The sequence below is a fragment of the Eurytemora carolleeae genome, unplaced genomic scaffold, assembly GCF_000591075.1.
Source record: "Eurytemora carolleeae unplaced genomic scaffold, Eaff_2.0 scaffold268, whole genome shotgun sequence".
Taxonomy (NCBI): Eukaryota; Metazoa; Arthropoda; class Copepoda; order Calanoida; family Temoridae; genus Eurytemora; species Eurytemora carolleeae.
Window position 1 is genome coordinate 223,861 of NW_019396696.1, and position 23,883 is coordinate 247,743.

The 23,883-nt window shown below is 32.6% G+C and overlaps 2 protein-coding genes across 2 annotated transcripts in view; both read right to left on the bottom strand.

Moving 5' to 3' along the window:
• The window catches only part of LOC111707504 (guanine nucleotide-binding protein subunit beta-5-like), a 19,847-nt gene extending 9,838 nt beyond the window's left edge, over positions 1 to 10,009 (bottom strand). The window contains 10 exon segments of the mRNA XM_023480611.1: positions 1,129 to 1,269; positions 1,886 to 1,969; positions 3,832 to 3,906; positions 4,888 to 4,986; positions 5,442 to 5,503; positions 5,930 to 5,972; positions 6,045 to 6,113; positions 6,235 to 6,261; positions 6,604 to 6,790; positions 9,925 to 10,009. Coding sequence (XP_023336379.1) covers positions 1,129 to 1,269; positions 1,886 to 1,969; positions 3,832 to 3,906; positions 4,888 to 4,986; positions 5,442 to 5,503; positions 5,930 to 5,972; positions 6,045 to 6,113; positions 6,235 to 6,261; positions 6,604 to 6,732 — 729 coding nt within the window. The 5' untranslated portion in view covers positions 6,733 to 6,790; positions 9,925 to 10,009.
• LOC111707505 (uncharacterized) lies at positions 8,066 to 23,778 on the bottom strand. The gene is made up of 13 exons (XM_023480612.1): positions 23,733 to 23,778; positions 23,055 to 23,102; positions 22,777 to 22,844; positions 21,830 to 21,896; positions 19,589 to 19,650; positions 17,088 to 17,142; positions 16,652 to 16,712; positions 15,083 to 15,141; positions 13,578 to 13,625; positions 12,430 to 12,509; positions 11,495 to 11,548; positions 10,739 to 10,765; positions 8,066 to 10,361 (listed from the first exon to the last, which is right to left on the bottom strand). The coding sequence occupies exons 5-13, from the start codon at positions 19,624 to 19,626 to the stop codon at positions 10,295 to 10,297; spliced, it is 489 nt and encodes a 162-aa protein (XP_023336380.1). The 5' UTR covers positions 19,627 to 19,650; positions 21,830 to 21,896; positions 22,777 to 22,844; positions 23,055 to 23,102; positions 23,733 to 23,778; the 3' UTR covers positions 8,066 to 10,294.
• Positions 23,779 to 23,883: the final 105 nt, after the last annotated feature.

The window sequence follows — 23,883 nt, forward strand, 5'->3', positions numbered from 1 at the left end:
ATTTATTTTTCAATTCCCCACTACCCTCACTACCACCGACAAGTTGAAACTTTTTTATCAACATTTATTCAAGAATTTATTTTCAATTCCCCACTACCCTGAGTTCTACCATTTATATACAAATCAATACACATCTTTATTTTTAAAATTTAAATTATTACTACTTTTACTACCTTCTATTTACCTCACATAAAGCTAATGTGAAAAATAAGGCATTTTATACATACAGCTACCCGAGTGCCCATGCAAGTAGTTCTGATAAGCATAACAATTCAGTGACAATAGTACTAAATCTTCATGACGTATGTTGAAATCAATTTTTAAACAAATTTTACTTTTAATACATACACATATTTATTATCGATAGAAAATTTTAGAATTAATTTTTATCATAACCATATATATTGTATGAATTCAGTTCCTAGTATTACAAATTAGTCTCGTATTTGCTATTGCTTATCCCTGTACAGTGTATACATAACTGTGCAGGGGATAATAAAAATATATTTGGTTTGGATCTTAATAACTCTTATAAATGATATAAGACAGGGTTGATTACACTTATGTTAATTTTGGTATAGTCAATTGCTTCACCCTAATCATTTACCAGAAAGGTACTGTTACTTCATTTTCAAAACAACGCATGCATTTCTCAATTTGTAACTTTTTTGAATTGCAGATAAGCTACTTAGCTTAACTACTTTACCTTGACTACAACTACTTTATTTTGGATTTGAACTCATTAGATTTCCTCCACTCTAAATTACGAATGAAAAAATAGCTATATTCAAAAAATTGCTTATATTCAACAAAAAACGCCTATTTGGCAGTCATCAAACTCGTGCTACCAATGCCAAATAAGCGATTTTTTGTAGCTTATTCGGCAGCCATCCAATTTTTGCTGCCAAACAAATGATATTTTTATTTGGTAATTTAGAGTGCCTTTCAAAATGTACCATGCTGATGTGAGTTAATTGATTACTTGGTGGTTAAAATTTAAGAGCGTCTTTTCGGAGGTTTTTAAGAGTAGTTTTAACTTCTTACCTTTTAATTTTTTCTGATTCATAAATCCATTTAAAAGTTTCTTTTAATATCCATAAATTGTAAATCTAGAAAATATTTATAAACCTGATTATCTGATCCCGGGAAGAGACAGCATGAAGTGTAAGACGTATGTGTTCCAACAACCTTCTTCCTTCCAGTAGCATCTTCTTCTATTGCCAGAGGGAAAACGGTTAGTTTGTTATCCAAGCCTCCGCACGCAACAGCCTGAACAAATATTTATTAACAGGGATTGTTGGTAAAGATTTTTTTAATTAAGTATTCTTTGTTTGGGTTTCTTTCCGTCGTTCAGATAAATTTTAAATATGTTTATTTTCATGATTATCTTTCATTTTCCATCTATTTTGTCCATTTTCTAGCTGAACCATGCGTTTAATTGAATCTTTGTACAGTAAGATCGTTTATTCAGTAAAATCATTCGTTCAGTAAAATCATTCAATTAATAAGATTGTTTTTTTTTCAGTAAAAAACAATTTTATTAAAGTTCGCTCTAAAACTTTGTTCGTTCAGTAAAAAAAAACAATAATTTTTTCAAGTTCATTTGAACGATTAATTTAGATTCATTAACGGGCTGACTGATCCATAAAATGCGAAGGATCGTGTACGATTTAAAGATTGTTCATTTATTTTGTTTTGTTGGTTTTTAAAAAATGATCGTTTTTATTTTCTCTGAATGATCCAATTCGGTCGTTTATTGTTCGTTAATATTTGGGAACGACACCATATTGTTTACGAAAAATTTCATTCATTTACAAAATTGTTTGTATATTTAAAATATCTTTGCGGAGATACCTTATGGATACTTGGTTAATTCTAGGTATACCTGACCGCTAGGTGAGTATGCGCATGCCATGACCCAGGTAGTGGGTAGGGAGAGTGCATGCTCCTTGTTTGTTGTAAACGCATCCTAAAATAGATGGAATAGTAAAATAAACCAATTAATAAATGTTTTGCAACATCAGTTTTCTAAAACAAGGACAAATATCGGCCATCATATCGATATTACACACTATATGCTGTACACTTGTACACGAAACTGTAAATTTTAATCATAATCTCAAATACAAATTATATTTTTTTTCTGAGATTTTTTTATTTCTGATTATTTTCACTGAACTGATTTTTTCTAAAACTTTCCATATTACATTACAAATTACTGACTTGGTAACTGTACATTACATAATATTGACAGAACTAAAAGAAGAAAATTAACAATCAATTGGTCCACTGTTCTCCGATTGCTACTGCCCTGTGCATACACCAACGAGATTATAGTGTAACGAGTGCTAATTTACACTAATCCTTTACTAATGTGTATACCGGGATCGTGCTGAATATTTTAGTATTACACTATATGTATTATGCAAGGCCATGATCTATAATCATGGGTGGATACTGAAAAAAATCAGTATTTAAACAGACATAGTAAAACACATTTTTGAAAATGAAAAACTCAACTTAAACTTAAATTCTATGAGATGAAAAAAGGACAAAGGTCCAGAAAATAATAATAAAAGTATGAGTACAAACAAGTGTAATCTATTTAATAAAGCTCTTCGTTCATCATTTATATGTGTGCTCTGGCAGGACAAACTACTGAATTAAATGGGCTTAATTTTAGTGAGGAAACTCCTGGGTTCCCTTGGGAAGTTGGGGATGACAAAAGCTAAATAAATTATAATTTTTTGTTTTAATTCGATTTTTTAAATTCCACGGGCAACACCGGGCACATCAGCTAGTTTGTGATAAAAAGAAAGATTACAAAACGGCGGTGCAATGAATAAAGTAAATTAAAACCAAATTTTAAAAAAATGGTCTTTTACTACCTCCAGTCCAAACTCAAGCCTTTGTGGCTATGCATTTAAAAATAATTGTTCTACTTCGCTATCTTGATAGGATGTACAGGGTGTCCCACGAAACATGACAATAGGAAGACGACTTGAAAGTCGTCTTTGGTATTTGAATTTATTTGTGACATTTAGTCTTCTATCTACTTTAACATGTATGATTCTTGAAACAATTATCACATAATTCTCCTAGCCCTGGCATTTCCAAAAAGTGGTCTGCGTTTTTTGTGCTTTCAATATTACCTGAGATATAAAGAGTTTGGTTCAGATTTCAATTTTGTTAAATAAAAGCAAAATTGTCGAAATCTGAACGAAATTCTTCATATCTCGGGCAATATTAAAAGCAAAAAAAAGGCAGACCACATTTTGGAAATGGCAGGACAAGGGAAATTTTGTGATTATTATCTCTAGAAATTTACTTCTAAAATTAGGTTGACAAATAAACGCAGCAAATTTTATCAAAAATCAAGACGACATTCAAGTCGTCCTGCAAACTGTCATGTTTCGTGGGACACCCTGTATGTGCATTCTAAATAGATTTTTCATTCGGACTTCTGATGTCATAGTGCCTCTGGTTCACATATACAATCTTCTTAGAGCACTGATTGAACAGCAAACAAATTTTTTTATGTTCTTCACTCTCCAGTTTAAGATTTGAAAAGTGTGAAAGCTCTGAGTTCTAGAGGGGGCGTCTTTACAGGTCTAGGGTGGGGCACTGCCCCCCTTTCCCCCACCCTGTATACGCCCTTGTCTATATTGTAATAATGTCATGCATTAGAAAACAATTGTAAGTGTCCAGCTATAAATTTGGACATGTACAGTGTACAAACCTTTAGTCTACGACATGCTGATGTCAACATGAAAAGTCCAGATTTATTTACCCTCCATTGGAACATATACTGGGCCCCTGGCATAAACCTACCCAAATAATGATTTTGCCGTCCTGCGAGCTAGAAACTAGATGGCGCTTATCCCCGGACCAATCCAAGCACAAAACCTAGGAAATATAGTCGTCATTCTATATATCAACACTATGAAAACGACTTTTGATTTCAATTTTTAATTTTTACCAAGCTTTAAAACAGCATGGATATTGGAAAACAGCTTCTCTTTGTTTCCTTGTAACATAAAAAAGCTTGTGAGAAATCAAAACTTAAATAAAATATCATTGTATTGATAAAAACGCCTACCACAGTGTCATTTACAAAATAATTGAAAATAAATGTTAACAGCGATCAAAAACTTGTCAAAAATCTATAGTCAAACTTAGGGCTATTGACAAATAAAATAAAGAATAAAAGAATCAGACAAGAAAGAAATAAGATCACTTTTGTAAAAATGTTTGAGCTGAATCCGGATCCATTTTTTACAGGACTGAACTCCAGGATCCAAATCTCTGGATCTCCAGATCCGGATCCAAATAAAGATTGAATTTATTCAGAACACGACTCTTAATCTGCATCTACATTATTTCCATTTTTTACATGGGCTAAGATTTAAATCTTTAAAGGGATTGAAATACACATAATGACTTAATTTATTTTTAATTTAGGATTACAATTAAGCCTATCAAATTTCGCAGAGTTTTTCGATCTTTGTTCAATTTAAATATTTTTTTTGAAAGTCTTTGTCGTTAAATATTTTAGTGTATAGCAATATCAGCGCAAAGATTATGAATCTAATAATTGGTTGAACATTCGATAAAGTTTTTTTTTCTCTGTAACCTAAGCTTTGAATTCCGTCCTTTGAGACTTTTGCTAATCTCGATTTTGAACAATTAAGAATTAAGTATTACAGAAATACCAGCGCAAATAGTTCAAATAAAACATCAATTAATAGATTTGAAAAGTTCAATATTTCTGTAACCTTTGAGAATTCTCTTGATCTTGATCTTGATAAAAAAAAACTTAATATCAAGGCAACAACGGGTTAAAATAAAACATAAAATATGCGAATAATTGAAAAACTATTCTGTCACCTTTGAATTGTGTCCTTTGAGGCTTCTCCTGATCTTGATGTTAAGCTGCTCAATGGACATCACGTTGGCAAGATCAGCCACCTGGGGGAGGTTCTTATCCTAAACAACAAATTTTTCATCAATCATCATTCTGTCAGGATCTCGTATTTTTCATCCTCCTTTCTTTTTCATTTTCTCCATTCTTTCTCAATATTCAGTATTCATCTTTATTCTCAATTTCTTCCATATTATCCAATTTCTTCCCTTTTCACAATTTCCACCCACTTGCTCTCATTCGTCCCTTCTTTCTCTATGCTTTTAAATTTCTCCCATTAAATCCCATCTCCTCCTTCCCAATATTCCATCCTTTCACATTTCCCCCAAGATTCTTCCCAAAATATATTAATTTTCCCCTCTGATAAAGAAAACTAAAAATAAAAAATTTAACGGTAATAATATTTAAATTTTGCTATGAAACAAAACTGGAATTAATATGATCACAATTTAGTCATCTGCTACGCCTCTGCACACAATTTAGAATAAATAAGAAACTTAGAATTCATATATTCTCTTACCCTTAGTTTCTCCCTCTCTTGGCTGATTCTTGATTTCAACACTTCAATCTCATACTGCAGACCTAAAGGACATTGTATACATAAAATGAGCAAAGCAAGAGCAAAGCAAGAGCAAGCAAGGGAAAAGCAAGATTAAAGCAAAAGCAAAGCAAAAGCAAGCAAGGGCAAAGCAAGATTAAAGCAAAAGCAAAGCAAAAGCAAAGCAAGAGCAAAGCAAGAGCAAATCAAGAGCAAAGCAAGAGCAAAGCAAGAGCAAAGCAAGAGCAAAGCAAGAGCAAAGCAAGAGCAAAGTAAGAGCAAAGTAAGAACAAAGCAAGAGCAAAGCAAAAGCAAAGCGACAGCAAAGCAAGAGCAAAGCAAAGCAAAAGCAAATTAGAGCAAAGCTAGAGCAAAGAAAGAGCAAAGAAAGAGCAAAGCAAGAGCAAAGCAAGAGCAAAAATAGAGCAAAAATAGAGCAAAGCAAGAGCAAAGTAAGAGCAAAATTATACCTTGCACTGTTTCCTGTTGTGTCTCATCAGCCCCACCTACAGCCTAAAATGAAAGATAAATAATTAGTAAAGGACAAAACAAAATAACTTCAAAATTTATATTTTCTTTTCTTACCCCAAGAAGATCTCCACCAGTTGCCATTTTCTTATCTCTGTTGGAGCAGTCCAACATCCACCGATTATCCTGTTTTCAGCAGAATTTAATTCAAATTTTTAAAAGACGATATTAAAGGCATCTTTTGATTTTATTTCTAGGAGGACACCCTGCATAAAGTATAACATTTTTTTTGGTAAAAAATCCTTGCCTTAGACGGAATACTTTTTGTCTGAAACTGAAACAAAATTACTTCAGAACTTGATAAATTTGATTAAAATCCGTTTTTGTTATTGATTTGATTTGAACAATCTTTTAAAAGAACTTGTTGTATATTATTTCCAAATATGAGTAAAAAGCCTAATGCCAATGCAATTTATAACTTTATGGTTATATTTCAATTTATTTATATGATTCATTTACTATGCTAAGATAGAACATTTGTATTCGTTAATTTATCAAAACCATGGTCATTTAATTAAAATTGGACTATCTATATAGCTCCATAACAAGTTGTTTTAAGTCTTTATTGCTTTAAAAATGAATGTAGTCCCCTAGGATTGTGTTTTAAGATAATTACAATTTTATTTAGTTTTGTTGGTAAACAGCTGCCTTCTCGAATCTCGGTTACTGTTGCAGAGAATTTAGAGGATTTGAACAGCTGATCCGAGGCTGTGTATGAGGTAAGAGAATAAATGTCGTCTTTCATGTAAATCAATTTCAGGAATTACAAAGCCCAGCCCAAAATCTTCGTTACATTTAATTTCCTGAACAACATTTGATTGTGGAAAGACAAAGAACATAACGTTTTAAATCTTATTATTTTTAAAATGTTACGTTTCTACTGTATTGTACAGAATTTAAACTGCCTATTTAGACTTAGTTTTACTAATCCTTTCACTTTTATACCAGGGAATAGGAATAAATTGGGAAGGGAAATGGCGCTGGTCTGGCATGAGAAAGCCAGTCGCACTGCTTTGCAGGTTCAGTAAACCTTGCACACACTCTTTTGGTACAGACACACAACATGCAGTCAAGGAAATTGCAGAACAATGTCGTCAATTATAATTAAGCTTGAATAACGATTAGTTTATTTAAATTTTAATCAAATTATATTCTCTGCATGAAAATTTGGCTTAAAGTGTTTACTTAAATATATAAATAATATACTACATGTATATTAAACTTATAAACAATTAACAATAAACAAATGTACTCTCCTAGACTGTACAAATACCTTATACTGTATATATACCTACAGAACACGCCTTTGAGTTCGGTAAACTTTACACTCTTTTGGTGACACACACACATGACGCTTCAGCCCCCTGTTTTATACTTGTTTCTTCAGCAGCTATAAAATAAATTTGACATGATATAATTCGTTGAATGTGTGCGCGAAGCGCCAGAAATGACAGTTCTTCAGTATTCTAGTGTCTTTTTATATATTTCTTATAGTGTCTATTAGTCCCTGGCTTAGACATATTCACTAGTGTATAAGGTCCCCTATTAAAGTCTACAGCATTTTTTGGTAATTCATATTTGTTTCGTCCACTATATATAGTTCCTTAATTGTAGGTCTGGTTAGTCCTAAAATTGTATAATTATATAAATATATAATTGTAGTTCCTGGAAGTACTTTGTGACCATCTTTAGTTTGTCCATAATTATGTATAGTCTTGTATTATCTGCTGAAGCCCGTGAAAAATATATCTAAAAAGGTTTGAATCTAAAAAAAAAAATTTGGTCAGTAGAGAGAGTGGGGAAATCGAATTTGATGAATCTATAGACGCCCTGGGACGATAACTTAGGCTCTCCCCGGGGAAATCCTCTTGATATTCTTAGACACCCAGAGATTTACCCCGAGGGAAATCCCCCATTTCATCTTCCATAGAGGTCTTTAGCGCAACAAATGTCTGTCAACAAAAAAGACTTTGAAACACTGCAAAACAAAAATATAAAAAAGTGTTATATTTATAAATAGATAATATTCAATATTGCCTCCACTACCTTCTTTAACTATATCTATTTAAAATATCACCTATTGTAAAGATATATATTTAAAATTCAAGACAAAAATAATTTATACTGTAAAAAAATTGACATAATTTAACACTATGTACTGATTCCCAAAAATATTTTCTTGATTTCGGGCAAAAAAAGAGAAGGAATTCATTGAAATTCCAATGTTGGTTTCTCTAACTTCATATATACTTGCGGATATTTGATGTTGCAGAGACAATGAACTGAAATTGGTGGAATTCAGCAGCTTTTTTAGTTAAAAAAAGAACGTCACTTTCACATTGTCTGCAATGCAGCAACATGTACAAGGTTACCAATCATAGATTAATTAAAATAACAGATAGAACACTAAATGTCGTTTTTTAAAGATTTAGGGGTTTTCGTCCACAATAACCCTGAGTCAAAAGCTTTAATGAGTTACGCGCAGTCGGTGTAGTACGGGCCCTCTCTCTGTCTTGTAATTCTACGAAAACTCCCAAATCTTTAAAAGACGATATCTAGTGTTCTATCTGTTATTTTAATTAATCTATGTTAACAATCAACTGTTTAAACGTGGGGGGGGTCCTTCAATTGATTATGTCAACATTCCTTTACACAATGTAATTATAACAACAGTTTAAAGTTTGAGAATGTCTATATAATACATATAAAATTTGTACATATGATTAAATGATAATTCTGAATCCAAAAGTGCAATATTAATATTAGAAACTGTTTAAAAAATGAGAATTTTAAAGGAGAAAATGTGCACGGTATGTTTGAACACTTACTCATAACAAATAAAAAAAACTTTTTGTAAAACTCTTGTTGGATTGTATAGGTTAAGAAAAGTGTGTTCATATGTACAATAATACAATGATGAATCATGATCAATTGCAAGAGTCTCATTTGCTGCAATGGGACCAGATTTAATTGAATAGCGAGACACGGTTTAAGACGTGGTTCAACTATTTCTCTATATAGCTTAAACCGGCGCTAAGAAAAGTGGTTCGATAGATATATAGGTATTTTAATATACATATTTTAATAATATAAATTACAGGTATAGTACAGTTTAATTTAGCCTGCAGGACCTCTCTAACCATTACTGGTTGTTTTGAATAAAATAAAATAAAATAAAAAAATGTTAGAACTAAAGGAAAGCAAAGAGAGGGGGAGGAGAAGGAAATATAGAGGAAAAAAGAAGAAAATCAGGGTAGGAGGGTGGGGGGTTGGGGGGTTACAGTACAACCCAGCGGGCCAGCACATGTTAAATTATCTTATTTTATATTACAACAGGAGAGAAAGGGGAAAGGATCAAGATTTAACAAGAAAATGAATTTCGATATATACAACAAAAATTACAATAATTTTCGAGAACACATATTTTAAAAAATTGTTTCCAAACTTGAACTTTTGAATCAAACATCCTTACATCCTAATTTTAAGTAGTTAAATTTTTTATCAGCACGAGCCTGGGTTAGCTGAGAACCCTCTCACGAACTTTTTCGGCGTTTTTACAACCTTTTTTTTAACACACACCAAACTAAATAGAAGGAGAAGGTAATATTTTTGCAACATCGCGGATAGGAACTTTTGACCTCGTAGTTTTGACCTCGAATAGTGACCTCGAAGTATGGGAAACGCAGATTAATCCGAGGCCGAATTTAAATAATTTGAGCTGCGGCTCAAATCATGGTTTGTTCCACTCAAAATTGTATTCAGCTTTTCAAGATTTAAGCCCAAAGACGGCACTCAATTGAAACTGGTTTTTGGGTGATTTGAGACGCGGCTTGAATTCATTAAATTTCGGACATCGGTTACATATTATAAATTCAAAACATTTTTCTTCTTTATAAATAGAGTTATGATTAAAAGACATGTAAGATTTAATTCTTACTTGAAATTTGCTTTGGTTTGACACAGGGCTTTCTTGTTTATATTGGAGTTTAGTTTGAAACAGGGGTTTCTTGTTTATATTGGAGTTTAGTTTGATACAGGGTTTTCTTGTTTATATTGCAGTTTAGTTTGACACGGGGTTTTCTTTTTTATATTGGAGTTTAGTTTGATACAGGGTTTTCTTGTTTATATTGGAGTTTAGTTTGATACAGGGTTTTCTTGTTTATATTGGAGTTTAGTTTGATACAGGGTTTTCTTGTTTATATTGGAGTTTAGTTTGATACAGGGGTTTCTTGTTTATATTGGAGTTTAGTTTGACACAGGGTTTTCTTGTTTATATTGGAGTTTGGTTTGACACAGGGGTTTCTTGTTTATATTGGAGTTTGGTTATGTTCTGACTCCATCACAGTTATTGAGTCCTGATTTCTTCGCAGAACACTATACAATCGATCCATTTGTGTTTTAAAAGTAAAAAAATGTTTAAATAGTTAATTTGATTATTTACTAAACCTTTTTTTATTGAATAAAGGGTTTGGTAGCTGTAGCCTGTAGCTCCTTGAACTAACCCGTGCTAAATGCATTCGGTTTTTTTCATTTTAACTAATTTTTGTCTATAATTCAATAAAATTAAACTTCTTGATTTAAAACCGCCGACGAAAAGAATACAAGAGAAAAATGTACATGTCTAATTGGTCCAATTGCGATTAAAAGTCAAAGCTGGCAGGGCCAAAAACCAAACTTTTAAATCAGCGTGGTGTAACCAGAAGTGCCATAATTTTTATTCGTATTTTTTGTTAATTAATTTAGATGATTTCCTAAACTGCACTCGGAATCCCTGAACCCTGAAGAAGAAAAAATATTAGGTTTTGTTTGAGTCGAGCAGTTTAATTTTAAATATATCCCATTATACTTACTACATTGCACTGTTAGGTTACGGTACACTCATTCCCAATTTACAAACAACGATTTCCGGGTCTTTTTATCCTTGCAGCATTACAAGAATCGTTGTTGTTTATGGCAAAAGATAAGACTTTAGTCCCTTTAATATATGTTGACAATTTAGAAACTAAGAGAATGTGTCAGCAGTAACAGAACACCAAACAAGAGAATGTGTCAGCAGTAACAGAACACCAAACAAGAGAATGTGTCAGCAGTAACAGAACACCTAACGAATAATTGAGCAAAGTGTACTTACTGTTGAGAAAAACTAGTTTCGAAAAAATTTCGAAAAGAAATCTTAACAAATTAATTTTTAAGAACTCATAAAAATTTTGTTTTTAAATATTTCTAAAAATTCATTAAAAACAATTGTAAAAAAATGAGTTGACTATCCCAGTTAATTATTATGTTTCAAATGTTTAACTTTGCAAACTCTAATGTTGAAATATATTTACCCCCTTTCAGAGTTTCTCATCCATACTGTTCTATTTAGAAATTGGCAAAAGCTTAATTCAGATTCTCTTCACAAATAGGAATGTTCACATATAAATAAAATTTTTTCTTCATCTTTTTGCGCAAAAAAACTTTTTCAAAATTTAAAAAAGTTATTTTTATGATAAAGTATTTAGTACCTGGTGCTGATGAGACTAGAACCAGGAAAACAGCGGGAGGTGCAGCTGTCCAATCTAATAGTACAGTGTGTCCCAATAAACAAGAGAAAACTTGTAAATCGTTTTTAATTTTCAATATTTTATTTATCATAAGGAGAGTTTCAAAATGCTGTCTACCTTCTTTGTATCTCAAAAATCAACATATTTAAATTGCGCATATAAGGAGAAAATTGTTAAAAACGGCTCATACCAAGAGTGAAGCTACCAATATCATACTAATTTATGTAGTTGCCTTTTCCACTAAAATCGTCAATAATTCAATTACAACCTACATTTTTCGAATGCAATTAGATCCATTCGTGTATATAAAGTCGATTTTTCGTAATTTTTTTTTAAAACAATATTTCGCCCACAACTGGTTTTCAAGGCTTGCACCGGATTTTGAACATTCCTGGAAGATATGAAAATGTCTTCTTACTTGTAAAAAATCCTCGAAACAATAATTCTCGGATAAAAAAACCATAAAAAGTAAAATTCGATATCAGCCTATACCCGTTTTTTTCGCAAACACTCCCTTTTAAATCAGGACAAACTACTTATGATCTCCGTCCATTTTTTAAAGGTAAAACAAGGGCAGACCACATTTTGGAACTCCCAAGACAATACCTATTCAACGTAAATGTAAAGTGTTCTAATTGAAATAATACCACGTGAAGAGATATTAAAGTCGTCAATTAATTCTCATGTCTATTGGGGCACTTTGTACGAAAAGTTGAGCTTCAGAAAAAAAACATTTCTGCATAATTGTTACATAATACGGGGCCGAGCACTGCAGGAGTGACAAATTTTAGTAGTTGATCTTTTTAATAGTTTGCCTCTAAAGTCTCATCTTTAGTAGGCAAAAAATGCAGGTTAAAAACGTGTTTAACCACTGTACCATTATAATAAAGTGTCACCTTGATGAACCACTGTGGAAGAGTAGGAATATAAAAGGATTAAGCGCTGAGTTCGAGACGATAGATATTCCAAATATACCCTGAACAATTACACCTTTTTGTTATTAAGATTAAAGGGTCTGTAAACATAATTTCAATTGACTCTCCAAAACTTGGACTATCCTTGAAAGCTAGATTTGTCTGGTCGAAATTGAATTAAAAATTCATGTTCAGGATTTTAAAAACTGATTATTTTCAATTGGGGTTTATCCATAAAAGTGACTTGAGCATTTCTATGCAGGATAACAATGTAGAAATGATTAGAATTACACGCTTTTTAAGCTTCCACATTTTTGATCCGATTAAGGGTACAGTTGTGAATCAGGTAAGCCCTATGCCCATCTTTAAATGGAGGGTAACTTCTAATTAAAACTATAGCACTTCAAGTGTTGATGCTTTCAACAGAATAGGACTGGGCATGTTTCACGTTTTGTTTTTCATTTGAGTCTTTTTCAGTTTCTTTCGCTTATAATTATTTTAATAAAACTATTTATTTCAAATTCTTTCTTTCGTACCACAGTACAGTAAAGTTCACTTCAAGTACAGGTTGAATTTTACACATAGATCAAGCTGTACAGTACAATACAGATTATATATGAGTCAAAACAGGAAAGCACGCCAAATGAATGATCCCCTTCTATAATGAAATTTATGTGGTACGAGTTTAGGCAGCAAATTAATATGTTTATATAGAACAAGACATTCGTATATATGTTCCATATAGCCGGCCAAACAGCTGAACCGAATGGGCTAAATTTTTTGTGGACCCTCATGTGTAGCCTGGGGTAAACTAATTGTAAAAATAGTAAGGTTTAAACAGTGTTTTCTATATTTACTGCAAAGTATTAATTTTCTAATTTGGATTTATTTTCTTTCAAAACAAAGTTTCTATATAAATGGTTTCTTATTTCGATTTATTTTCTTTCAAAACAAAGTTTTTATAAATGGGTGATTAAAGTAAGTCCATGAGTCCCTTGAGATTTCGACAATTTATTTTTTAATTAAAGTTAAATTAGGCATGATATTTTTTCAAATACCTGCATCTTTGTGTTCATTAAGAGTTTGAAAATTATATATCATTTTCGTGCTAGTAAAATATTTCAAATTACCTTCATAAGGAGACACCAGTTCTCAGTACACCAGTGAATATTCAATATCTAGAGATATTAGACAAATCAGAAAGCTAAGAATCCATTTCATTTGATGTAGATCTGGATCCTGGATCTGCCATAAAAATGGATCCGGATCCAGGACATGAACATTTCTTCAGGATGAAAATAAAAATTCTTTTTCTTTTTTTCGCTAATTTTTTCCCGAAACCTGATGAACTAAACTGAGGTAGGGACATTTTCAATACATTCTCATTAGTTAACAGTTAAGACTCGTCTTTTATCAGTTTCTTTGTTGATATTTTACTCCCAAGCAAAAAAAATGTTAAGGATCCAATGGATCTAGATCCGGATTCGAACCACTAAGACAAATGCAAGTTTTGTACAGTGAGACCCATAAAACTATGGAATAGGAAGACGACTTTTGGATTTAATTCTTATCTTAAATGGTCTTTAAATAGTCCTTACTTTAATGTCGTCTTCCTATTTCACAGTTTTCTGATTCTCACTGTACAAAATTTGGTTTCTAGAGTCTTTAATTATATATATAAAAAGGGGAAGATGACCATTTAAAAAAAAAGTTTGGAGTATTTTTATACAACAAGCTGGGGCAAGAAATCTGTTGCACCTTTTATTTGATTTATTGCCTGTGTCAAGGTTATAATCCAGGTAAAGTTATTTGAGAGATGTACACATCTTTTGTACTGCAGTTTACTGTCTCTTGGCGGTAATGTAAACACAAGACGGATGTCGAAGCCTGACATGAGATTCATCTTTCACATAAAAAAATCAATGAAATATTCTGGTCATAGGAAACTATAATTATGTGATTTATCAAAATTATCGAAATTTAATGCTTTTAACCTCCTCGGATACCAAACGATCACTGATGCATTATTCTTGTTTACAAATTGAGCCCAGAGAGAACTGGTTTCAATATGTACGCAGAGTATTCGCAACTGCAATTAACTTTCCGTGCATTATAACCTTTGCCTGTGTAGTGTGTAAGGAGTTTATTTTCATTTCACATTTGTTTCATAACATTAATGATATTAAAGGGACTTGAAGCGTGGTTGTAAGGGACTCTCCGTCCAAAGATTGCATGACCCGATTCACAAAGGTGCCCTTAACAACTAATAGTCTGAGTATGAATTAAATATTAAAGTTTGTAATTTCCAAAACTGATTATGTTCAATTGTGGTTTCTATACTAAACTTGTTTGCGCGTTTCTACTGTAAGAAACATTTAGGAATTAAACAGTTTTAAACCAAAAAAAACAGTATCTTCAACATTTTTTGCTCAAATAAATGTATGAAGGGTATCGTTGTGAATCAGGCATTGCCATCGTTGCATGGAGGTTACGCTTAACGTACCTTCTTAAAATGTATATTTCATTAAAATTCATATTTCATTAAAAAGATCAAATTTGCCATGAGTTCGTCGTTAAAGTAAGATTAGAAAACTACAAAATATAAAAAATGAAAAAATGTAAAAAATTAGCTTACCCCGTAAATAAAGAATTCGTGAATTATGTATGGAAGGTTAGTGACCAGGAATATTACAACTATAAAATACAATCTATTTAATTCTAAAATATGTTTGTTTTATAAAAACTAGAAATCAGTCCAACCGATCGAATGCGCCAAATTATCTTTTAACGGTTTAAGTTTGTTAGGAACCCCTGTTCTTATCTCAAGGTTAGGGTTTTATCTTGACAGAATTTGAAAATAGACCATTTCCCGTAATTTGAAAGGTTGACAAAAGGCAAAAAAATCTGTGAAAATTTAAATTTTTGCAATCAAAGGAATTGAGTCTTTGCCACAAACTCTGATTTTCCAATCCCTATAACTTTGCCACCTGATGTTTTGCAAAGATATAAGATATGGAAAATTTAAGCTTGTGGCAAAGACTCAATTCCTTTGCTTAAAAAATGTCCTAGCGAATGGTTTAATATCAACTCTAGATGTTAAACAATGACCTTGGGTTGGAAGAAATGTTTTGAAATGTCCAGAAAATAGAACAATTGTTACCTAACTATTAAAAAAAATCATATTAACGGAACTGTACAAGAGTAAGCGTAATTTCAAATTATCCTCCATTTAAAGTGAAGCACCCCCTATTCAAAACTGTACCCTGTAAACCTTTGACTGATATATACATATATATACATATATATACATATATATACATATATACACATATACATACATACATATACATATATATATACATATATATTCATATATGCAAAGATTAATAACAAAACAGATAGAACACTAGATGTACATATCACTTTTTCACTAAATTTAAAAACTTGAATTTTATTTTAATTTTTATATGAATTTTATTGCAGACGGGATATGTCTTCCTACAAACATTTGAATCTTTTTCTTTCTTCTTGTTAAATATGACAATGTTAGTTGTTGTACAAGTTTGATTGAGCTAAGTAATACTTCGTTATAGTATCATGTTTATGTACGTTTTCCTGCCATCCTACTTACTCGTCCACTCGTCCAGGATCCTACTTACTCGTCCACTCGTCCAAGATCCTACTTACTCGTCCACTCGTTCAGGATCCCACCTACTCGTCAACTCGTCCAGGATCCTACCTACTCGTCCACTCGTTCAGGATCCCACCTACTCGTCAACTCGTCCAGGATCTCCCCCCCCCTGGCGTTAATCTTTTTATAGGGAAAATTATGAAAACCTGGCCCACAAAGATTAATTTTCCCTCATGAGGAATTTTATTTCTTTTTTGTGATTTTTATATTGTCTGAACTAGAAATCTTCATGTAATTAATATTTGATTTGATTTGGTTTAATTTGATTTTCAAGATTTCGATGTTTTTCGTTCACAATAACGCTGAGGCAGAAGCTGAAGGTTACGTGTTTGTTGCGTTGAATTACAAGACAGAGAGATAGCATGCGCGTAACCTCTTTGGGCTACTGCCTCAGGGTTGTTGTGAACGAAAGCCTCATAAATCTTAAAAAGACCACATCTAGTATTCTATTTTTATTGTTATTAATCTATGGATATATTATAATACAACTTTGGATTAGATTAGAGTATTTTCCTATTGTGACAGAGAGTAAAGTTGTTTTTATCATTGCCCTCGAGTAAAACTGTCTTCTTTCCTAATAATATTGGTAATGATATTAATAATAATAATAAAATGGTAAAAATAAAAGTAATAATGATTATAATAGTGATAATGACATTATTCATGGTATCAATATCTAAAGATAATGATAATAATCACATTAATGATAAAAATGAAAATAATGATAAAAATGATGATAATGATAATAACATTATCAATAATATTGATTATAATAATAATAATGATAATAACCATTTTTTCAATCATTGAGTTTATGATAAAAGAATGGCACAATGTTTTATTGTATGGATAATAAGAAAACAATAATACAAAAACAACACAATATAAGAGAATAAATTAACAGCAAGAACACAAACAAAAATAAAGAAATATATATATATAAAAATACCTCCGAAATAAAAACCTGGGGCTCTGAATCCCTGCTTGGACCGGGTCTGCTTGATCTAGAATTATTTATTAATAGTGTAAGCATGGAGAGAGGCTTTTTTGTAAATAAACTACAGTTACAATAGCAGTGGGACAGATAACAAGTCATCGCATCTTTATCATGTTAAAAAATTCGGCTGTAAAAAAATGTCAACCCAGAAAATGCTTTGAACACATGTTTGGACGCGTGGAGAACCAAGCCGCCATTGGACCAGGAATTATATTTTCTAAGTTAAAATTCAAGCCAATAGGCATGAGACACAGCTTGAAACAAGGCAGAAGGAAATAGAACAAGGAGTAGAGGTGACCGTTCCACTAAATCCAGCAGCAAATCTGGCCGTGTGTTCTGTAAATGAGTCTGACCTAACTGGAGCAGTGACAGGAGTGTACAGACACAAGACACAAGCAAAAGCTAAGTATGTAACCATTTTATATACAAATCTTTCCAAAAACAACATTATTATAACCCCGGGAGAAATTATAGCTCATGGTTCTATGTGTACGGTTGAAAAAAAAGATAAATCCTTAATTAATGCAGTCAAAACTGAAAATAAAAACAAAATGGTAACAGACCAGCTATGTTATGTTAGAAAATAAGGTAGTTCTCTGAAAGGTTCTTGAATTAAAAAAGAAATTATACTGCATGATAAAAGAGTACCCAGACGTGTTCACCAATGACTATGAGGCAACACAACCATGGGACAAGTTTAACATAGAGTTATTGCCTGGCGCAAAACCGTTGAGACAAAGAGTAAGGCCTTTTAGAGCCACCACTGAGCATAATTCTATGGATACAGTTAGAAAATTGGATTCATGATCTAGCAATTGAACCCTCTAACTAACCATGGGCATCACCTCTATAGAATATTTCTGCAAAAATCATTGCCAAAACTACATATGGTTTAAAAAAAGTTTGATTTATATTTTTTAGACAAGGTTTAAAGTTTGACAAGTTCTAGGAGATGATCTTAACATTTACTGAGATCAAGAACGGAAGGAAGGTTATAATTTCTTGTATGAGCCACATTCTCCCCATTTTTTCTGACTGAGCCACCTCAAAATCCTTGTCTTTCCAAAATTAATTGCTTAAAAGTCTAATTCTTAAAGTTTTTTTTTTAAATCAGGCAATGTTAGTGCATAAAAAGAAATTGAATTTTTGTAAATCGAAAAAATAGGATTGAATTTTTTACACGCATTTCCTAGTATTGAATTCCGCGAATTATTCCAATCTTAGGTGAGCCATTACGTAGACAGAAGAGATTTCATGTTCACCTAAATAAAGTTTGACATCAATCTCGTGAATCGACGATTCCGACATTATGTAACAATTGTATTACTTTAGCATCACCATATTGTATGCCCTAACGTGGCCAGATTTTTTAGAAATAGTTATACCCAAAGACTTTGTTAATTAGCTATGTCTTTGGTTATACCATTATAAGAATTAGTCACTTTGATAAATATAATAAGGAAAAGGAGAGATTTTGAGGATGACTCAGACGAGAAAATGAGAAGAATGTGGCTCGAACGAGAAATTGTTGTGGCTGACCTTCCTCCCCTGTAGATGAAAACCTAACAAACCTACATAGTGGTCGGGTAGCGAGGGATAGATTTATTCTACCTACAGGTCGGGTAACAAAGGATAGGTTTATCCTACCTGGTGGTCGGGTAAGGAGGGATAGGTTTATCCTACCTGGTGGTCGGGTAGCAAGGGATAGGTTTATCCTACCTAGTGGTCGGGTAGCGAGGGATAGGTTTATCCTACCTAGTGGTCGGGTAACGAGGGATAGATTTATCCTACCTAGTTGTCGGTTAGCGAGCAATAGATTTATCTTACCTAGTGGTCGGGTAGCGAGGGATAGGTTTATCTTACCTAGTGGTCGGGTAACGAGGGATAGGTTTATCCTACCTAGTTGTCGGGTAGCGAGCAATAGATTTATCTTACCTAGTGGTCGGGTAGCGAGGGATAAGTTTATCTTACCTAGTGGTCGGGTAACGAGGGATAGATTTATCCTACCTAGTGGTCGGGTAACGAGGGATAGGTTTATCCTACCTAGTGGTCGGGTAACGAGGGATAGATTTATCTTACCTAGTGGTCGGGTAACGAGGGATAGATTTATCCTACCTACTGGTCGGGTAACGAGGGATAGATTTATCCTACCTAGTGGTCGGGTAGGGAGGGATATATTTATCCTACCTAGTGGTCGGGTAGCGAGGGATAGGTTTATCCTACCTAGTGGTCGGGTAAAAAGACTTTGTTAATTAGCTATGTCTTTGGTTATACCATTATAAAAATTAGTAACTTTGATAAATATAATAAGGAAAAGGAGAGATTTTGAGGATGACTCAGACGAGAAAATGAGAAGAATGTGGCTCGAACGAGAAATTGACATAGTGGTCGGGTAGCGAGGGATAGATTTATTCTACCTAAAGGTCGGGTAAGGAGGGATAGGTTTATCCTACCTAGTGGTCGGGTAAGGAGGGATAGGTTTATCCTGCATATTTTCTTCAGTTCTCTCAATATTCTAAAAAACATAAAGTTTCTCTTATTGTCTTTATGTAGTTCAATTATCAAGATTAAACAATTTGGGATTACTAGTAGGGTTTCCCTTGATGTCAAACATCATTTTATTAAGATTTCTTAAGAAAATCACTTTTTTTCAAGAAAAAATTGAAAAAATAGAAAAAAATAGAGACATTCGATTCTGCTTGATGACCCATATCAATTATTCTACCATCCATAACTGCTTAGTTATTATACTTTAAAGAAAATAAAAAACCCAAAAGTTTTGTCTCTGATTTATGAATTATATAATTAAGCTATTCCTAAAGTTACACAAACAGCAGACTACATTTTAAAGAGTGAAAGCCTGTCAAAAATTGTTAATTTTTTTTACAGGCTTTTTAAAAATTTTAGAAACTTGAGCAACTTATTACTTTGTGCATATATCGTTATCGTTTTAGTTTGGAATGAATGTTAATATCTTTAAAATTGATGAACGGTGAAAATAAAACTAATAATATAACCAAGAAATATATACCAGTCCAAAAAGGCAAGATAAACTAAAGGTCCCGATTAAAATTAAAAGTTCAGTCTTAACTTTAGAAGTTGCATTTTCGCAGATTAAATGAAGATTTATTGTATTAACTGCTTTTAATTTGCCGGGCTATATATGTATTTAAAATATTTAAGTACATAAAGCCTCTTTATACTTTTTTTGACGGATTTAAAATAAGAGTTTAAAAAAATGACTGAAACAATTCCAATACAGAGAGGATGCACAATGAGAGCAAATTATATTCACCATAAGAAAAACTCGGAATAAACTCAATTTTTAAAGAACTTTAGAAAATTTAAACCAGAAAGGAATAATTTGATTGTTGAATATAAATGTAATTTTGGTCATTTTTAAACTTATTTTTTAATATAATAGTATGGATTTAAGGACTGGAGGGGTTGAATTAGGATGGACTGTAGATTTTTTCAATAATGGACCCATAATTCTGTTATTAAACTATAAATTAACCTATTCTGCTAAATCAAATCGTCTAGTTTTTAACATGTTAGAGGTGTACACCACTAGATTACAAAGATAAAGGCCTCAGAAATTGCGGCAAAAACCAAAATAACAAAAAAGATTTACTTAAAGGTTTTCCAAACTGTCAGATCATGTCAAGATGGTGGACTGAGGGTGTCCAAATTAGTAGTTTCAAGGAATAAATTCAATGTCCAAGTTTCCTTTATTGATTTCAAGAAAGTTTCTTCAAGGGAGTGTTAACTATTTTCTTCAATGGAGTTTTTATTATTTTATTCAAGGGAGTGTTTACTATTTACTTTAAATGCTCGGGAGTGCTTACTATTTTCTTCAAGGGAGTGTTTACTATTTTTTCAAGGGAATGTTTACTATTTTCTTCAAGTGAGTTTTTATTATTTTCTTAAAGGGAGTTTTTATTACTTTCTTCAAGGGAGTGTTTATTTTTTTCTTCAAATGCTCGGGAGTGCTTACTATTTTCTTCAAGGAACTGTTCACTATTGTCTTTTAAGGAGTGTTTTATATTGAAACTTCAACTACAGGATTCACTGGATTTCTCATTACAGACACATCAGATAGAATTTGCTTTTGGTAGCCATCGCCCATCAATATCGAATATAATTATAATCCTTTCCCTTCTTTTCACCCCCTGAAATTTTCTCAAAATCTTATATGGAAACTATTAATAAAGTGACTGTAAAATCTTTCTTCAATTTAACAAATAAAAATTATTCAATCCACGCCTTTTCATCACATACAGTCTAGATATTTTCTAACATTCTTGAAAATCTACTTAAATAGAGTTGGAAATATTATCAAAATCTTAATATTTGTCAAACAAAAATCACATTTTTAATAATTTTGCACCTTTTAGACGTATTTTTAATATATTTTAACCCCCTACACAGTAATCCAAATGTGGCAAGTCCTCGTGCAAAAATTGTTCAGTATTTTGTAAATTACTTATCTAAATCCTCCGCTGAAAAACAATGCTTTATGGTGGCAATGTAAGTGAGTTAGGGTGGCAAAAAAAGGCCATGGTGTTGAAACACTTTAAAGTCGACCTTATCTTGAAAATTGATAAAAAAAATTTTAGAGCAGAATTGGATCGACTTAGTGCCTCCACACTTTTAGGGTTATGAACTTTTGAATGTGAATAAAGTTTACAGACCTGGCTTGCTGCGCTGTTGAGAAGATGTCGACGGGTTGCCTCAACTTTCAGACAGTACAAAATATGACTAGAACAAGGAAGGGTCAAACACAAAACATAAAATAATATTTTTATGAGCCTTCTCTGAAGTATTAATTATTTTACCTGTAGAAGTTGCCTTCCCCCCCCCCTCCCCCGTTTGCACCTGTAGATGTTTCCCTCTCTCCCTTTTGTACCTTTATACAGGGTGTCCCACGAAACATGACAATAGGAAGACGACTTGAAAGTCGTCTTTGGTATTTGAATTTATTTGTGACATTTAGTCTTCTATCTACTTTAACATGTATGATTCTTGAAACAACTATCACATAATTCTCCTAGCCCTGGCATTTCCAAAAAGTGGTCTGCGTTTTTTGTGCTTTCAATATTACTGGAGATATAAAGAGTTTGGTTCAGATTTCAATTTTGTTAAATAAAAGCAAAATTGTCGAAATCTGAACGAAATTCTTCATATCTCGGGCAATATTGGAAGCACAAAAAAGGCAGACCACATTTTGGAAATGGCAGGACAAGGGGAAATTTTGTGATTATTATCTCTAGAAATTTACTTCTAAAATTAGGTTAAAAAATAAAAGCAGCAAATTATATAAAAAATCAAGACGACATTCAAGTCGTCCTGCATACTGTCATGTTTCGTGGGACACCCTGTATGTTGCCCTTCCTCCCATTTTTATTTGTAGATAATGCCCTCCATCCCTGTTGTACCTTTAGATGTTGCCCATCCTTCCTCTTGTACTTTTAGATGTTGCCATCTTCTCCTCTTGTACCTTCAATGTTTACCTTCCTGCCTTTAGATGCTGCCCATTTTCCCTCTTTTGCCTGTAGATGTAGCCCTCCCTCTTGCACCTGTACATTTTGCCCTCCCTCCCTCTTGTACCTGTACATTTTGCCCTCCCTCCCTCTTGTACCTGTAGAGAACTATAAGTATGAAAAGAGGAACCAGGAAGACGACAGCACCAACTGTGCTGAAGTAGGTCTGCCATAAAATAATAATTCTTCATTTATTTTTTTTATTCAAAATTAGTGAGCTAGTTTTTTTTGAGAGAAAAAAAATTGTAATTGTCAATAAATCTTTCACATTAGGGTCAAGGTCAACCCTAGTTAAACTAATGTATCTAGGGGTCATACTAAATAACGGTGACAGTCCCTTTAATCATTTTATTTCTCTTAATTCAAGAATATTTTCCTTTCTGAGAGTAGGGTGCCATTCATCTATTCCGCTCACACAATTATTCTGTAATTGGACCAATTATACACGCGTCACAAGTGTCAAATATAACAAGGAAAACGAAATTTTCTCAAATTAGTTGACATGCTTTCCAAGATTAAATAAAAAAGTGTAAAAACAGAAAATAAAGAACACTTTAAATCGCATTTCTTTTATTATAAGATAAGCACTTTAATCTAAAATTATCACTATCATTTTTAATTTTGTCGGAAGCAAAAACTATATGACACAATTGTGATGACAAAATATAGCTGTACTGAGAGTGTACAAATTCTACGTTGATGGCAACTGAACTTTATTTGTGCGTAGTAGAAAATCAGAGTTTGTGGCAAAGATTCAATTTCGTTGACGAACTTAAATATGACATGTCTCCATTCGAATAACAGTTGAATGTATAAAACATGGGATACCTTCAATTCGGTAACCGCCAAAAAAGTCCTTGGAAAAAAAGTTTCCGGAAAAAATCTAGGGATCGACCTATGCAGGGATCATTTACTATAGGCAGGGATCTTACTGTTTAAGGATCTTACCATGGAGAGATCTTACTGTTTAAGGATCGTACTGTGCAGGGATCGTACTGTGCAGGGATCATACTATGCAAGGATCGTAATGAGAATCGATAGAAAGAGATCTAACCTGTGATTGATTGATCCCGAAGATAAAGATCGATGGGAAAGATGTAATATAGTATATGAATAAAAATCAATAAAGCAATGCACTGAGTTTCTCAAATATTCACATGATTCCCCTTGGTAGCTATGATCTCAGCGATCCAAAACATCCTTGA

Bases quoted from the DNA above. Each gene is read 5' to 3' on its own strand.
- LOC111707505 (XM_023480612.1), bottom strand. From the start codon at position 19,626: ATGCAGGATAAACCTATCCCTCCTTACCCGACCACTAG. The intron at 17,143-19,588 runs GTAGGATAAACC...AAATAATTCTAG, and splicing joins CCTCCTTACCCGACCACTAG to ATCAAGCAGACCCGGTCCAA. The intron at 10,766-11,494 runs GTACTAAATACT...TTTCTTCTTCAG, and splicing joins TCTAGTCTCATCAGCACCAG to GGTTCAGGGATTCCGAGTGC.